This window comes from Otolemur garnettii, unplaced genomic scaffold, assembly GCF_000181295.1.
Source record: "Otolemur garnettii isolate 467f Iridium unplaced genomic scaffold, OtoGar3 scaffold00018, whole genome shotgun sequence".
In the NCBI taxonomy this organism is placed as follows: Eukaryota; Metazoa; Chordata; class Mammalia; order Primates; family Galagidae; genus Otolemur; species Otolemur garnettii.
In genome coordinates, this window is record NW_003852413.1 from 6,042,445 (window position 1) to 6,056,121 (window position 13,677).

Sequence of the window (13,677 nt, forward strand, 5' to 3'; positions counted from 1 at the left end):
AAAAAAAAAAAAAAAAAAAAAGACTCATTACTGTTGGTGTTGACCTTGATCACCTGGCTGAGGTCTTTCATCAGGTTTCTTCACTGTAAATCCTTCACTCCCTTTGGAAGAGTCACTACGCACAGCCCACAGGTAAGGAGTGGGAAGTTAAGTGTCTACAAAAATCAGTTGGAATTCTCTGGGAAATGTGTCTGTCTATTCACCCCTACTTACTCATTTATCCAGGCATTTATTTAAAGCAGCATGGACTCGCAGATGTTTACCTTATACTTTGGGTTCTACCTCAGTACTACTTAATTTTATTGAGGAAGAATCTGCATACAGATTTGGCCACCCGGTGGCCAAAATGCACCTTCTTAAGTATGTAATTGGATGAGTCTTAAAATGCTTCCAGTTGGGGGCTGAGCATGATGGCTCAGGCCTGTAATCCTAGCACTCTGAGAGGCCCAGGCGGGTAGATTGCTTGACCTTAGAGTTCGAGACCAGCCTGAGCAGAGAGAGAGAGAGAGAGAGAGAGAGAGAGAGAGACACACACACACGTCTCTACTAAAAATAGAAAAAACTGAAGCAAGAAGATTTCTTGAGCCCGAATTGGTTGGAGGTTGCTGTGAGCTATGATGGTACAGCACTCTACCCAGGGCGACAGCTTGAGGCCCTGTCTCAAAAAAAAAAAAAAAAAACAAAAAAAACTGGGCAGCGCCTGTAGCTCAAGGGAGTAGGGCACCGACCCCGTATGCTGGAGGTGGTGGGTTCAAACCCAGCCCTATCCAAAAACTGCAAAAAAACAAAAAACAACTTCCACTTGGGGAAGGTGCCTGTGAGTGTCCAGGGACCGGAACTAAATTCCTCAGTCTAGGGCCTTGGAAGATAACGTCAACTTCCCATTTCAGGTCTAGAAAAGCCCAAGTTCCCCACCAGGGGTAAACAGAGTCGCTAAGGGGCAAAAACATACATATATCAGCAGTTATTTTTCTCTGCAGCCAGCAGCTCAGGAACTTTGCTAACGGTGTCAGGGAGGGGTCTGGAGCACAAAGGGGCTGGTGTGACCGAGCTGGGTCCGCCCAGCCCCTCTAGCCCAGGCCTGGTCAAGGGGACAGTGCAGCCTTCCCAGCCCGCTACCCGTGTACCCCTCGAGTCCCTGCCCGCGCCCCACCTTTTCACATCCTTTTAGCCTCGACCTCCCTGGGACCACGCGGAGCAGATGGCCCATGAGCCCTCCAAGGCAGGCGGGCCCTGAAGTCTGGGCTGGGGCCTGGCGGCGCTGGGGGGCGGGCCAAGAGGGGGGCGGGAGGAGGCCGGACCCTTGGCCCAGGTCCTTGAGGGCGGCGCTGCGGCGCGAACGGTCCGGGTCCCTCCCAGGCGGGAGCAGTACCCGCGACGCCCTGTGCGGCTACTGAGCCATGGACAGCAGCGGGCCCTTCAGCTGCCCCATCTGCCGGGAGCCGCTCCGGGAGCCAGTGACTCTGCCCTGCGGCCACAACTTCTGCCTCGCCTGCCTGGGTGTGCTTTGGCCGCATCGCGGCTCGGGTGGCGCCGGTGGGCCCGGGGGTGCGGCCCGCTGTCCGCTGTGCCAGGAGCCCTTTCCCGACGGTCTGCAGCTCCGCAAGAACCACACGCTGTCCGAGCTGCTGCAGCTCCGCCAGGGCTCGGGCCCCGGGCCCGGGCCCGGGCCGGCCCCGGCCCCCGAGCCCTCGGCGCCCAGCGCCCCGCCCAGCACCCCGGAACCGTCGGCTCCCTGCGCGCCTGAGCCGTGGCCGGCAGGCGAAGAGCCGGTGCCCTGCGACGCGTGCCCCGAGGGCGCGGCCCTGCCGGCAGCCCTTTCCTGCCTCTCCTGCCTCGCCTCCTTCTGCCCCGCGCACCTGGGCCCGCACGAACGCAGCCCCGCGCTGCGCGGACACCGCCTGGTGCCGCCGCTGCGCCGGCTGGAGGAGAGTCTATGCCCGCGCCACCTGCGGCCGCTCGAGCGCTACTGCCGCGCTGAGCGCGTGTGCCTGTGCGAGGCCTGCGCCGCCCAGGAGCACCGCGGCCACGAGCTCGTGCCGCTGGAACAGGAGCGGGCGCTCCAGGAGGTGGGGTGCGGGTGGGGGCGGGTGACCGTGTCGCGAGCGGGCCGAGGGCCTTGGGTCCACTACTCTCCCTGGACTGGGTCTTAATTTCCTCCTCTGACCTGAGGAATTGCGCAGTCCCTTTCAGCCTTGACAATGTCATTCCCCCGCCAGACGTGGTGGTGATGAGAACCGGGAAGGAGGAACCAGTGATACAGGGAAAAGGACTCGAAGGGCGAGCAGGAAGACCTGAGTCTGGGTTAGGGTTCTTGGGGGTGTACGGTGGGCGGAAGCCGGGTAAGGCCCGGAGGGTTCCCGCAGTGCGGCTGATGTGCCTGGTGGGGCTCATGCCCGTCCCAGCTCAGATTTGCTCTGGTCTGAGGCAGCGGCTTAGAATGGGTGTGGCTGGCGACAGAAGTGCGACAGAGGGCGGGCTGGGCGCACAGATCCCCTCTGTCCAGCTGTTCCGGGGGCTGTGGTGGGAGCATGTGCGCAGCGTCCCTCTACTTCCCGCCTCCAGTTTCCTTTGGCCTCCAGCCCGGTCTTGGCGCCTCTGGCCTTGGGATTTTCCGTCTCTCCTGCCTGGACCAGTGACTCATAAAACCTAGGGGATTTGCCCGGAATCCCCTTTTTTCAGGCGGGGATTGGGGGCTCAGGCTCTTTGGGGACCGTGATCTCCAGGACAGTTTGGTGTCCTCCTGTGCAGTCACACTCCTTCCCTACTGGAGGGAGCTCTCCTATTCATTGAGCAACACTGAGACCCCTGGAGGACCAGGTACAAACGGGGCTGGTCAGAGTAGGGAGGCAGACACACAGCCTGTGCTCCCACCAGGCATGAGGAACAGTGCCCAGGCTGGAGGCACTTCTGGCGTATTATGGGACATCATGGTCACTCCCAGTCCTACCCATGCACAGATAGTACTTCCTGGTTACCCTTTTGGGGAAGCCTGGGACCCCAGTGCAGGGTTGCAGCCTCTGCCAGACCCCATACTCATGGAGGGTGTCATCCACAGGCTGAGCAGCCCAAAGTCCTCAGTGCCGTGGAGGACCGCATGGATGAGCTGGGTGCTGGCATTGCTCAGGCCCGGCGCACGGTGGCCCTCATCAAGGTCAGATCCTCCCTCCCATCTCCAATCCCTGTCCTCTCCTGCACAGGCTCCTGGCAGCCTGAGCTTTCAGCATGGTACAATCTACTGCATGTGTGCTTAGGGCTCCACCCAACCCCACTAGCATGAGTGTCACAAATCCAGGGCAGACTCAGGCTGACCCCCTCTATACCCACAAGAGGGCAGGGTGGGAAGGTGGGGTCAGAGAAAGATAGGGTGAAGTCCAGGAGTGTTCTTTTTCCTCATGGCTATCCCTACTGTCGCCTTATGCAGAGCGCAGCTGTAGCAGAGCGGGAGAGGGTGAGCCGACTGTTTGCAGAGGCTGCCATCACCCTGCAGGGCTTCCAGAACCAGGTGCTGGGCTTCATTGAGGAGGGGGAGGCTGCCATGCTGGGCCGCTCCCAGGGCGACCTGCGGCGACAGGAGGAGCAGCGCAGCCGCCTGACCCGGGCCCGCCACAACCTCAATCAGGTCCCTGAGGCTGACTCAGTCAGCTTCCTGCAGGTGAGGGCTACTCTGGGGGCTACAGAGGGAGCAAGGGTGTGAACAGTGGGTGCCTGGCCTTCCAGGCTATGCCAGCCTCCTGGCAGAGCTGTCCCCCACCTCCCCCACCACTAGGAGGAGCTGTGGCCAGCAGAGCTTGAACAGGCATTTGTCTGGCACAGGAGCTGCTGGCACTAAGGCTGGCCCTGGAGGAAGGGTGTGGCCCTGGTCCTGGACCCCCGAGGGAGCTCAGCTTCACCAAGTCATCCCAAGCTGTCCGGGCAGTGAGAGATGTGCTGGCCGAGGTCTGTGCCAGCCAGTGGGAGCAGCTTCAGGGGCTGGGCAGCGATGAGGACGGGCCGCAGAAACTGGGCTCGGAAGGTGGGCATCCTCCCCAGATGACTCACCCTCTCCTGGTCTTCTACACGGCCCCCAGGCCTGACACTCATTCAGCTGTGGAGGAGGAAAACTGCCTGGCACAGGGAGGGGCCCAAATCTTGCCAACAATTGGAGCCACCACCCTGTGGTGACCAGTCAGTCATTTTGTCCACAGTCTAGTGGGAAGAAAGGCTTCTTATAGCCCGCCCTCTACCTTCTGAGGGTGTGAGGCCCAGGGAGCAGTGGGCAAGGGGCAGAACTCTGGCATCTGACAGGGCATGAGCACAGGGTGCCCTATTCCGGTGCATGCCTGTCCCCAGGTAGCTTAAGACTCTGGGAAGACAGGGAGTAAGAGGGAGGAAGAATTACAACCATAAGTTCTGAGGGGCCATCTAGGGGAGCACCCCTCACTGTCTCCTCTGCTGTAGCCGATGCAGAGTCCCAGGACCCCGACAGCACCAATCAGCTGGAGAGTGAAGCTCCCAGGGACTATTTCCTCAAGTGTAAGTAGACACCTGGGCCCTCCTAAGGCTGCTGGGCTGGTTCCAGAAGCAGGGCCCCAGAAGGGCCCTGGCACAAGAAGGCTTGAAGTCCCCTTTCCAGCTGCTGGGGTGAACTAGGTCAGCTCCTAGGGTGGTCTCCAGCAGCACTGAGTTATGCTGATTGGGGGGGAGGGAGAGGCCATGTGCTGGGGAGGTGGCACCCAGGGAAGGGGCCATCCCATCTGATACTGGGACCTGAGCCTGATTTCTCTCTCCTGTCTGTGGGATCAGTTGCCTACATCGTGGACCTGGACAGCGATACAGCAGACAAATTCCTGCAGCTGTTCGGAACCAAAGGTGTCAAGAGGGTGCTCTGTCCCATCAACTACCCTGAGTCACCCACCCGCTTTACCCACTGTGAGCAGGTGCTGGGCGAAGGCGCCCTGGACCGGGGCACGTACTACTGGGAGGTGGAGATCATCGAGGGCTGGGTCAGTGTGGGCGTCATGGCCGAAGGGTTCAACCCCCAGGAGCCCTACGACCGGGGCCGGCTGGGTCGCAATGCCCACTCCTGCTGCCTGCAATGGAACGGCCGCAGCTTCTCCGTCTGGTTCCACGGGCTGGAGGCGCCCCTGCCCCAGCCCTTTTCACCGACAGTGGGCATCTGCCTAGAGTACGCCGACCGGGCCCTGGCCTTCTACGCTGTGCGAGATGGCAAGATGAGTCTCCTGCGGAGGCTGAAAGCCTCCCGCCCTCGCCGAAGTGGCATTCCAGCCTCCCCCGTTGACCCCTTCCAGAGCCGCCTGGACAGCCACTTTGCAGGGCTCTTCACACACAGGCTCAAGCCTGCCTTCTTCCTGGAGAGTGTGGATGCCCATCTGCAGATTGGGCCGCTCAAGAAGTCCTGCATATCTGTGCTGAAGAGGAGGTGATGCTGGGCTCTGGGAAGCTGGCTCCTCTGGGCTCTCATCTTCCCCAGGGAAGGCACAAGTCTTGGAGTCCCATATACCTCAGCCCTACCGTGTTTCTACAGGCCTCCACCTTCCATACACTCGGCCTTCCACCTCTCAGAAAGGAGGCCCTGGGCAGCACCTGTGGCTCAAGGAGTAGGGCGCTGGCCCCATATACCCAAGGTGGTGGGTTCAAACCTGGCCCCTGCCAAAAACTGCAACAACAACAACAAAAAAAGAAAGAAAGGAGCCCCCCCCCCCAGGTCCTGTCCCTCAGCAGGCCTGGACAGAGCCAAGCTACCCTGACTCCTTTTCCAGGCTTCTAGAACAGTACCTGGTGTGTAGTGGTGCACAATAAATATCTTTTGACCTACAGGCTTCTTTCTATCTTTCTCCACCCACCAAGAATTCCCAAGACCTCTCCCCCTGTTTTAAGAGCTGGCCTAGTGGCTGGCAGAAGGGGGCAGCAGAGCCCCTGGCCCAGAAGGAGGGGACTAAAACAGGGTGCCTACCTTTAGGGCACCTTGGTTTCAGGCAGGAGCAGCCATAAGTGGCAACTCCTGCAGGGTCTAGCCCACAACCATCCTGCTGCTCCAGGACTTGGGCTGGCCTGGCTCCCACCTGCTATTTTCACCCTTTTAACCACAGCCTAGCTCTGGACCTGCCTTTTGCTATTTGTGCCCAGAACTAAATGCAGACATCACACCCCCAGGAGCAGGGCAGGACTCCTGGGTGTGGGTGGGCAAGGGAGTTTGGGACTTGGAGCTTTTTTCACACGCACTCCTTCTGAGCCCAGGGATGGTCTTGACTGAGACCCTTGAGGGTGTGGCTAGAACTGAGAACATCTATAATAAAGCAACCTAAGTTCTCCAGACCCTGCATCCCAGAAGAGCCTCTGCCTTTCTCCTGGGAGGGCCCAGAGTCCTCTGCTGTCTCAGAACCCTGGCCAGGCCCAGGATGCCCTGAAGCTACAAGGCCAGTGTGTTTCCAAATCAGCCCTCTCCTCCCTGGGTTCTCTGTGGCTCAGGGGCACCACCAGAGGGGCTATACCCGAGGGCAGTGGCAGCCAGAAAGGACTCTGAGAGACAGCCAGCCAGTCAAGGTCAGGTGGGACCAAGGGTGCGTATACAGCCAGACAGCAAGGCCATACAAGTCCAGCCCAAGCCGCCTGGCAGCTAAAAATAGCCCCTCCCTCAGAGCCTGCTTTGAGCCCAGCAGCCAGGATGTTGTTTTTCCGGGCGGGGCCTCTTTGCTCCGGAGCTTTGTGTTTTCAACACTGTTCCCTTGGCAGCTCCAGGTCTCCAGCTCCTTAGGGCCCAATGGGGAGGCTGCACCAGGCAGCCCCTCCCCACCTGCTATGAGACTCCCCCCAGCACAGGGCCTCTTTTAACCCCTTCGCCCACCACCTGCTGGCTAATCTCCTCCCCCAGCTTGGCACTCCCCACCCCAGAGGCTGTCCTCGCCAGGACCCCAACCCTTCAGGAAGCCCTGGCCTGTCCTGGAACATGAGCTGGACAGACTTGGTGCTTCGTTGGTGGAATTCAGGCCTGACTGTTCATACCTTGTGTCCACAGCCGCTCAGCAAGCTTGCCACCTGCAGTGATTTCCAGCTTCCAGTGGCTTGCATGGGACTTTGTAAAACAAACATCTTAATCCTAAATCCCAATGTTACAGCCTTACAGCTCAGAGTGGGGACTGGCCCGCTCAAGAGGTGGACAGCTCTCAAAGGGCTGGGTCTTTGGACTCCCAAGTTTTGTTTCAGACTCCTGAGTCTGGAATGTTATCCACAATCCTGCACTTCCTCAGTGACCCTAGTGTAATGCTAATGCTGGGAGTGATGGAGTGTGTGTCTGTGTGCGTCTGTGTGAGAGAGAGAGGGAGAGGGAGAGGATGCCTGTGTATGTCCATGTGTCTCCAGCCCAGCAACTTTTCCAACAGTGCCCTGAGAAGATCTGGCAGGAGAAACACTGAGGAGTGGGGTGGAGGAAACTGGGGGACGGGTCCCCGTCACCACCCTACCAACCCTTTAATCAGAGATTTTATCTGTTTTATTCAAGATTGTTTGAAAAAAAGAAACGGTTAGAAAGAAAAAAATGAGAAAACCACCAATCTAGTCTCAACCTTATCCTCCCACTACTACATCCAGATGGAGAAACTGAGGCACAGAGACATTGGGAAGCGGCCCACAGTCACCTACTTCCTTCATACTCCGTGGCTTAAGTGTGTCCTGTCCCTATCTAAACACACACATGCACATACTCATACACACTCGCACACAGCCCTGCTTCCCACCTCTGCCCTGTGGAAGAGCTGCCACTGGCCAGGCTGCAGTTCCCACGGTTACCAGAGCCCTTGGCAGAGTTGCCAGAGGGTCTGTGGTCTCAGAAGCTCCTGCAGAGCCTCAGACAATGGCAGAGGGGTGAGGGCTTTTCTGAGGCTATGGTTCTGTCAGCTGAATCTGGCTCCTCGGGGCCAGGCGGGGAGCCAACCCCCACTTGAGCTTTGTTTCTGTGGGAAAGCTAACTCCAGAGATCCAACCCGCTGCCTGAGAAAGAACGGGGTGCCCCTCCCCACTGGCAGCTGCACATTGCTGGATCCTGCACCCCCTGCTTCACCACACTCCAGGAGGAAAGGGGCCCCCCTACTCTTCCCTCCTTTCTCCCCCTCTTCTGCTTCCTCCCAAGGTCCCAGGAAGGCTCCCAGAAATGCTTCTTCAACCTCCCCTTCTCCCAGGCAGAGAAAGTGAGACTGGCTAAAAATAAGGTCTGGCCTGGAAGATGACCCTGAACTGGGCGTGGCTGAGGTCTGGAGCCCTCTCTACTGGGCTGGGGCTTGGGTGGGTTTTGCCCCAGGTAGAAAAATACTCTGTTGTCCCCTTAACCATGGCAATACATTCTCAGACACCCAGTAGATGTCTGAAACCACAGATAGGACCTAACCCTATATATTTTATTTTTCCACTTTGCTAACAGAGATGGCTACTTAGTGGCTTATGGGTGGACAGCAGTGACAGTGTGGATCTGCTGGACAGAGATGATTCATGGCCCTGGTGGGACACAGCAGGACAGCACTAGATTTAATCACGCTACTCAGAATGGCATGCAATTTAAAACCTATGAATTGTTGGTGGGCGCCTGTAGCTCAAGTGGCTAAGGCGCCAACCACATACACCAGAGCTGGCGAGTTCGAATCCAGCCTGAGCCTGCCGAACAACAATGACAACTACAACCAAATAATACCCGGGCGTTGTGGTGGGCGCCTGTAGTCCCAGCTACTTGGGAGGCTGAGGCAAGAGAATCGCTTAAGCCCAGGAGTTGTAGGTTGCTGTGAGCTGTGACCTCCTTCTACCGAGGGCAACAGTTTGAGGCTCTGTCTCAAAAAACAAAAACAACAAACGAACAAAAAAAAGTATGAATTGTTTATTTCTGGAGTTTTCCAGTTAATATTTTTGGACTGCAGGGGACCTAGAGTTATTAAAACCTCAAAAAGTGAAACAAGGGGCTCGGCACCTGTGGCTCAAGTGGCTAAGGCACCAGCCACATACACCCAAGGTGGCAGGTTCAAATCCAGCCCGGACCCGCCAAAATAACAATGACGGCTGCAACCAAAAAATAGCCAGGCGTTGTGGTGGGCGCCTGTGGTCCCAGCTACTTGGGAGGCGGAGGCAGAAGACTCGCTTGAGCCCAGGAGTTGGAGGTTGCTGTGAGCTGTGATGCAATGGCACTCTACCCAGGGGGATAGCTTGAGGCTCGGTCTCAAAAAAAAAAAAAGTGAAACAAGGAATAACAGGGCATATTGTGGCATTTAACTGCAGGGTCTGTATCCCATTCAGCCTCACACCCAACACACATTCTCATCTGATGCCAACATTCAAAATCTGGAAGACAGGTCATTCTGTCTGCCTAGGGAGATCTTTTGGAAGATGCTGAAAGATGCGGAGGCCTTGGGTGGTCCTCATGGGCTTCACTTGGGATAGAGTCTCAATGTTCTTCCAAACTGCTCTGAGAGAAGGAGCAGGGCAGAAGCCTGGACCTGAGCCAGGCTCAGCAGCACGGAGCCAAGTGCTGAGGCAGGTAGAAAGGATCCTTTATGTTCTGTGTACATTATCTTTAAATGATGTTCAAATTTTCAATTTTGCTCTATAATATCACCAATTTTGCTTTTTTTTTTTTTTTTTTTTGAGACATAGCCTCAAACTGTCACCCTAGGTACAGTGCTGTGGCATCACAGCTTACAGCAACCTCCAACTCCTTGGCTTAGACAATTCTCTTGCCTCAGCCTCCCAAGTAGCTGGGACTACAGGTGCCTGCCACAATGCCTGGTTATTTTTTGGTTGTAGTTGTCATTGTTGTTTGGTAGGCCTGGGCTGGATTCGAACCCGCCAGCTCTGGTTTATGTGGCTGGTGCCTTAGCCTCTTGAGCTACAGGTGCCGAGCCACCAATTTTGCTTTAATATTAAAAAACATAATGCTTTTTTTGTCCCAGACTTGGAGAATGGTTTTGTGTGTGGGTTGTGCTAAAAATTCCACCTCAACCATTTTCTGTGTCTTTGGGAAATATACTAAGGTCCCATGCCTCAGTTTCCTCACTTGTAAAATAGAGATAAGGGTAGAACTGAACGGCATTGTTTTTTGTTTTGGGGTTTTTTGTGGTTTGGTTTTTGTTTTGTTTTGTTTTGTTTTTTGAGACAGAGTCTCCCTCTGTCACCCTAGATAGAAACCTGTAGCGTCATAGATCACAGCAACCTTAGACTCTTGGGCTCAAGAGATCCTCTTGCTTCATCCTCCCAAGTAGCTGGGACTACAGACACCTGCCACAACATCTGGCTAGTTTCTCTGTTTTCATCAGAGACAGGGTCTCTACTCTCTCTTGTTCAGGCTAGTCTTGAACTCCTGAGGGTCAAGGGACCCTCCTGTCTTGGCCTGCCAGAATGCAAGGATTACAGGCATGAGCCACTGTGCCCACCCTGCATGGCATTGTTTTGAGGATTAAATAAAGTAATCCTGGCACAGAACAAGCTTTTCTTTTCTTTTATTTTTTTTGGCAGTTTTTGGCCGGGGCTGGGATTGAACCCACCACCTCTGGCATGTGGGGATCAGTGCCCTACTCCTTTGAGCCACAGGCGCTGCCCTTCTTTTCTTTTTCTTTTTTTCTTTTTCTTTTTTTTTTTTTTTTTTTGAGACAGAGCCTCAAGCTGTCCCCCTGGGTAGAGTGCCGTGGCATTACAGCTCACAGCAACCTCCAACTCCTGGGCTCAAGCGAGTCTCCTGCCTCAGCCTCCCAAGTAGCTGGGACCACAGGCGCCCGCCACAACGCCCGGCTATTTTTTGGTTGCAGCCGTCATTGTTGTTTGGCGGGTCCGGGCTGGGGATTCGAACCCGCCACCTTAGGTGTACGTGGCTGGCGCCTTAGCTGGTTGAGCTATAGGCGCCGAGCCTCTTTTTTTCTTTTTCGAGACAGAGTCTCACTTTGTCACCCTCAGTAGAATGCCATGGTGTCATACCTCACAGCAACCTCAAACTCTTGGGCTCGGGTGGTGCCTGTGGCTCAGTGAGTAGGGCACCGGCCCCATATACCGAGGGTGGCAGGTTCAAACCCAGTCCTGGCCAAACTGCAACAAAAAAATAGCCAGCCATTGTGGCAGGTGTCTGTAGTCCCAGCTACTCAGGAGGCTGAGACAAGAGAATCCCCAAAACCCAAGAACTGGATGTTGCTGTGAGCCATGACACCACAGCACTCTACAGAGGGCAATAAAGGGAGACTGTCTCTAAAAAAAAATCTTGGGCTCAAGCGATTCTCTCACCTCAGCCTCCCAAGTAGCTGGGACTATAGGAACCTACCACAATGCCTGGCTATTTTTAGAGACAAGTCTTGCTCTGGCTCAGGCTGGTCTCGAACCTGTGAGCTCAGGGCAATCCACCCACCTTGGCTTTCCACTAGGATTACAGGTGTGAGCCATCTTGCCTGGCCAAGCAAGCTTTTAATAAATGTTATCATTATTATTATTTCCCTGAATAATTGAGTAAATTTGAAACTCTTTGAAGATGTGTCAATCCTTTGGGGAATCCCAGGGATCCGGTTTTCAGGAGCTAAGATTAGCCCAACTTAAGTTTGCCAAGATACTACATTTTGTGCCACTTGTTAAGATTAGAAACCATCAGGTGGTGTGTGTGGCTCAAAGGAATAGGGCGCCTGCCCCATATGCTGGAGGTGAGTTCAAACCCAGCCCCAGCCAAAAACTACAAAAAAAAAAAAAAGATTAGAAACCATCACTCATTCATTCTACAGTATTTAACCAGTGTGGGGTACTATGCTCAGTGCTAGGGATATACTAGTGGGGGCCCCAAAGAGAGATGCCCCTGTTCTCACAGGCAGTGCACAAAGGGCTGCCTGATCATTGTAGCTGCGGTAAATACTACAGGAGAAAAGGACAGCAACTCTACTTCTGGCTATATAGCTAAAAGATTGAAAGCACATGGCTCGGTGCCTATAGCTCAACCGGCTAAGGCGCCAGCCACGTACACCTAAGGTGGCTGGTTCAAATCCCCAGCCCGGACCCGCCAAACAACAATGACGGCTGCAACCAAAAAATACCCGGGCGCAGGAGGCTGAGGCAAGAGGATCACTTAAGCCAGGAGGCTGAGGCAAGAGGATTGCTCTTGCCTCAGCCTCCCAAGTAGCTGAGACTACAGGCATCTGCTACAATGCCCGACTATTTTTTTTTGAGACAGGGTCTCACTCTTGCTCAGGTTGGTCTCGAACCTGCGAGCTCAGGGCAATCCACCCACCTTGGCCTCTCAAGTGCTGGGATTACAGGTGTGAGCCACTGGCCCCAACATAACTTTGAAATTTCAAAAATCACTGTCAATTAGGTGAGAAATGGGCTGAAGAAGAAAACAAAAAAGAGGATGAAGACAGTTGAAGCTACCCTGACTTGCATCTTGCCAAGGAGATGGAGAGGAGCCCCCCAAATCTGGGAGGGAGGACTCAGAAATAGCAGGGAGGGGCCCAGACTCGTAGGAACCTCTCGTCCAGCTCCCTGGTGCGGAGATGTCCCCACAGCCATGGCTCTTCCATACTGGGATGGGAATGTCTTCAGAAGTAACCCCGCCTTTTTCTGGCTCTCTGTGGTTTTGGAGGCACAGAAGTGGAAAAGGACAGCAAGAGGTTTGTATAAACACTTCTACAGCAGGAACTGCTCAGAACAGACCTTGCAGCTGTGTCTGGGGACACTGAACTTGACGGAGCAGGGAGGTCCAGGCTGGGAACCTCAGGGTGGGACCCATCTCCATAGCAACCAGAAATAGCCCCAGACATGCCGCTGGCCCTGCCTCCCAAAGAAGAATCAGGGAACTTGTGTTCTTCAAATAGCCACAGTCAAAACAGACTCACCCCTGAAATAGCTCACTTCCACAGCACCAGTGCCTCACATGGCATCTCCACGGCAGCTCGGCCAGCAGCAAATGACAAAAAGTTAGGCTCCCCAAGAACTTTTCTCTTACTGGGTTATCTGAAAGATGACAACTGGCCGAGTGGGGAAAAAAAGATTGGTGTATCATGTATGAATTTGTTCCATATAACACTAAGGTACAAGAAATGTTCATTTTGATATTTTTCCTAAATCAAATAAAATTCAACGATGAGCTGACCTTGGCCAAGAAAGTAATAAATTCAACCTCAGGGGCAGCACCTGTGGCTCAGTGAGTAGGGCACAGGCCCCATATACCGAGGGTGGTGGGTTCAAACCCGGACCCGTCCAAACTGCAACAAAAAACAGCCAGGCATTGTGATGGGCACCTGTAGTCCTGCTACTCAGGAGGCTGAGGCAAGAGAATCACCTAAGCCCAGGAGTTGGAGGTTGCTGTGAGCTGTGACACCACAGCACTCTACCAAGGGCAATAAAGTGAGACTCTGTCTATAAAAAAAAAAAAAAAAAACCTCAGGCATGTTTGGGGGGTCTTCCACTTGGTAGGATAATAATATGGGATTTCCGTTGTGCCTGGAGAATGGGAGAGCTTCTAATCTCCTGTTCTCTGGGCTGCTGCAGCGATGTCCACTGTCACAGCCCAAGGCATGCTGAGGCTCTCGTCCCCTGGGCCAAGCACTGCTTGGAGATGTGCCAAGCTATTGTAACTCAGCTCCAAAGGTATCATGTTAATTCGCTAGGGCTGTCAAAGTACCACAAACTAGATGGCTTCAACAATAGAAATGTATTGTCTCACGGTACTGGAGG

At 54.8% G+C, this 13,677-nt stretch overlaps 1 protein-coding gene across 1 annotated transcript; it reads left to right on the forward strand.

Annotated features, from left to right (window-relative positions):
- The first annotated feature begins 1,400 nt into the window (after nucleotides 1-1,400).
- TRIM47 (tripartite motif containing 47) lies at nucleotides 1,401-5,817 on the forward strand. Its single transcript, XM_003786122.3, has 6 exons — nucleotides 1,401-2,069; nucleotides 3,059-3,154; nucleotides 3,425-3,655; nucleotides 3,817-4,015; nucleotides 4,441-4,515; nucleotides 4,786-5,817. The coding sequence occupies exons 1-6, from the start codon at nucleotides 1,401-1,403 to the stop codon at nucleotides 5,424-5,426; spliced, it is 1,911 nt and encodes a 636-aa protein (XP_003786170.1). The 3' UTR covers nucleotides 5,427-5,817.
- The last annotated feature ends 7,860 nt before the right edge of the window (nucleotides 5,818-13,677 follow it).

What these genes read in the sequence shown, in the direction of transcription:
- TRIM47 (XM_003786122.3), top strand. Translation starts at nt 1,401, where the DNA reads ATGGACAGCAGCGGGCCCTTCAGCTGCCCCATCTGCCGGGAGCCGCTC. An exon ending in ACTCAGTCAGCTTCCTGCAG is followed by an intron (nt 3,656 to 3,816) that starts GTGAGGGCTACT and finishes TGTCTGGCACAG; the next exon opens with GAGCTGCTGGCACTAAGGCT. An exon ending in GCAGAAACTGGGCTCGGAAG is followed by an intron (nt 4,016 to 4,440) that starts GTGGGCATCCTC and finishes CCTCTGCTGTAG; the next exon opens with CCGATGCAGAGTCCCAGGAC.